This window comes from Myotis nattereri (assembly GCF_964212035.1).
Source record: "Myotis nattereri genome assembly, chromosome: X".
NCBI classification, from domain to species: Eukaryota; Metazoa; Chordata; class Mammalia; order Chiroptera; family Vespertilionidae; genus Myotis; species Myotis nattereri.
The window spans coordinates 137,055,772-137,058,651 of record NC_138078.1 but is presented as its reverse complement, the minus strand read 5'-3'; the positions used below and the strand labels follow the sequence as shown (position 1 = coordinate 137,058,651).

General features: G+C 48.2%; 1 protein-coding gene across 1 annotated transcript; it reads right to left on the bottom strand.

Moving 5' to 3' along the window:
- Positions 1–1,588: 1,588 nt before the first annotated feature.
- On the bottom strand, positions 1,589–2,311 carry LOC308511855 (melanoma-associated antigen 11-like; the record flags this gene model as incomplete). The annotated part of the gene is made up of 1 exon (XM_081081700.1): positions 1,589–2,311. The coding sequence occupies one exon, from the start codon at positions 2,309–2,311 to the stop codon at positions 1,589–1,591; it is 723 nt and encodes a 240-aa protein (XP_080937826.1).
- Between the last annotated feature and the right edge of the window lie 569 nt (positions 2,312–2,880).

The window sequence follows — 2,880 nt, the reverse complement described above, 5'->3', positions numbered from 1 at the left end:
TTAGAGAATGTGCAGTTCAGTTGGGAACAGAACACCCAGTCGGCCAAAGAGGATACCCAATTCATGGATGTATGCTGACATTCAGGTGTGGGGAGCCTTCCCAGCTGGACACACACAAAGATGCCAAAAAGAGAATCTACTTACAACTCTTTCCCTCTGTCCAAGCTGCTCTTTCATCCAAACAAATGCTTTCATTCATTTCACCCCCACCCAAAATCTACCCCTTGATAATGATTGGCCAGAGTACACTCAAGATCATTAACATTTAATCCCAATTAGGCTCTCCCAGGCCATCATGTTTCTCATGGCTCAGTAACTCTATTTCTGTAGAAATCTGTGCAGATGATGGGTATAACACGCCTAGTGCTCATACTGTCCAATGGCACAGTGTCTGCGTGGCTCATGCCATGCACATCATTTTTAAATTAAGGTATTACATATGAGTCCTTATCCACCCATTGCCCTCCTCCAGCCCCCCACTCATGCCATCACCCCCCTGGCGTCTGTGTCCATTGGTTAGGCCTATATGCTTCATACAAGTCCTTTGGTTGATCTCTCCCCCTTACCTCCACCCTCCCCTACCTTCCCTCTGAGGTTTCATGGTCAGATCGATGCTTCTCTGTATTTGGATGTTTTTGTCCATCCATTTGTTGTTCATTATATTCCATATATAAGTGAGATCATGTGATAATTATCTTTCTCTGACTGGCTTATTTGGCTTAACATAATGCTCTCCAGTTCCACCATGCTGTTGCAACTACGCTGCGGTAAAAATGAAGGCCATTCAAAATTGAGTGCTGTTCCCTGGAGGCCCACCACCTCACCTGTTCTGTTACTTGTTTGTAAGATTTAGGGGACACCTAACCCCTCCCTTATATGACTATAGCTCCTACACTATCATCCTGTGGGTGGGTGTGCCCTGCTTATGTTGGTGTCCCCACTACTAACACAGGATCTTCCAGAGGACATAGGCTCAGTGAATGTCTGGGGATTAAATGAACCACTGAGCAGGGGTCGTCTTTATGCAGATGAAATCCCTCCACTTTCTTGCCGGAACCAAGGATCCTTCGATAAGTTGTTTCATGCAAAGACAGACGAGAAGAGATAAGAATCAAAAATTAACAACCTTTTGCTATTATTTTTCTATTTATTAACTCCATTGCATGTACTGCCGAGTTCTTACACATTTCCAAGGAAATCCTTTTATAATGCCATGTTATCTATTTTGGGATCACAAACTAGGATGGAAAGTGTCCCAATTTTGGTTATACAATAGCAAATCTCTTACTCTTGAGCTGGACACGTAGAAATATATAATGTGATCAATGTCATTTACAAACTCACATGCTAAAAGTTTATGAAAGCTTCTATGAAAAGGGACATTCAAAAATTTCCTTAAAAATCGCAAAATAATAAATCACAAATTTCTCAATCATAATAGGAGCTCATACCTTTCCCTGGGCCTCACTATTAGTTTCTTCTCAAACATAGAGTTGAAAATTGGATGCACTTTCTGCCCAGCAAAAGAAGTTAATGCTCATGGGCCTGAAAAGTGCCTGGATTCAACTCTGGCTCAGGCATAGTGTCATTACTCAGGCCCTTCAAGCAGGGATGAAAGGGAATAGGGATCCCTGTCATTAACCCCGAGCACAAACTGGAGGGTGTTCAACATGGTAGTCTCTGCATGTGCTCGGGGACCCCACAGGAACTCATAGCATGCAGGATCACTATTGGGCACCTGGCGGTACAGCAGGTACTGTTCCTGGACCCAAATTTTGGTGATGAGCTCCCTGGGCTCCCCATAGAGCCAATGCTCCTTCCCATCATACACCCCTAGAACATTCAGTGCTGCCCAGACTTTTTCCTCAGGGGCACAATCACCCTCTGAGGCGATCACCCACAGAACTGTGACCAGGAGGCCTGTGTTGGGATATCTGTGCCCATCGCTCACCATCCCATCATAGCTGAGCCCCAAGGCAGTGGCCAGGACATAGGTGTGAGTACTGGGGTCCATTTCTTTCACAACAATACCAAAGCCCCACTGGATGCATTCAGTGGCTGCACTGAAGAGCTCAGGAAAGTGGTCCTGGTGCTCTTTGATGACACTACTCAGCATTTCTGCCTTGGTGGTCGGCTCCTTTGCACGGTACTTAAGGAGTAGAAACTCCACCATTTCTACCATCTTCAAATGCAGTGCTTTGTGGAGCAAGGAATCGGCATCTTCATCAGGGCCTCCCTCAGTGTTTGGACCCTCCTCATCTTGGCTGCTGGAGCTCTCATCTTCAGCGTGTCTCCATGGAAAGGCTGCCATGGCATGGGGGGAGGCACCCTGAGGACTCTGGGGAGGACTTGGTGTCTCAGCAGCACACACCTCCTCTAGGCTGTCTATAAACAGGACTGAGGGGGAGGAAGACCGAGAGGAGGAGAGAGACAGGGCCTCCTCCTCATCCTCCTCCTCCTCCTCCTCCTCCTGCATAGCCCAGAACAGTTCCTCTACCAACATGTCAGGGATCTCCATTGGGTCCAGATGGTCTTCCTCAGGCTTCCACGGCTCACTCATATGATGACCAGGCATGATGACTCGTGCTCGAACAGTGACCGAGTGTGGGCAGAAGATGGGCGATTAGGACCCACGGGCCTGGGGGAAGGGGAGTATGAGAGGCATGAGCTGAGAAACACACCCTAGGCGGCTCTGACAAAGGTGACTTCCAGGTCTCCCCTTTAGGGGTGTCCATGGGCCTCACAGGGCTCACTCCTGATCAGCCTGCCCACTAGGAGCCTGAAGTAGGAAGTGACATGACTGCTCAGGGTGTAGAAGGCACAGCGCAGGGTTCTGTAGCTGACGGTGGGGTGTGGAGGTGTCAGGCAATGTGGGGTCCC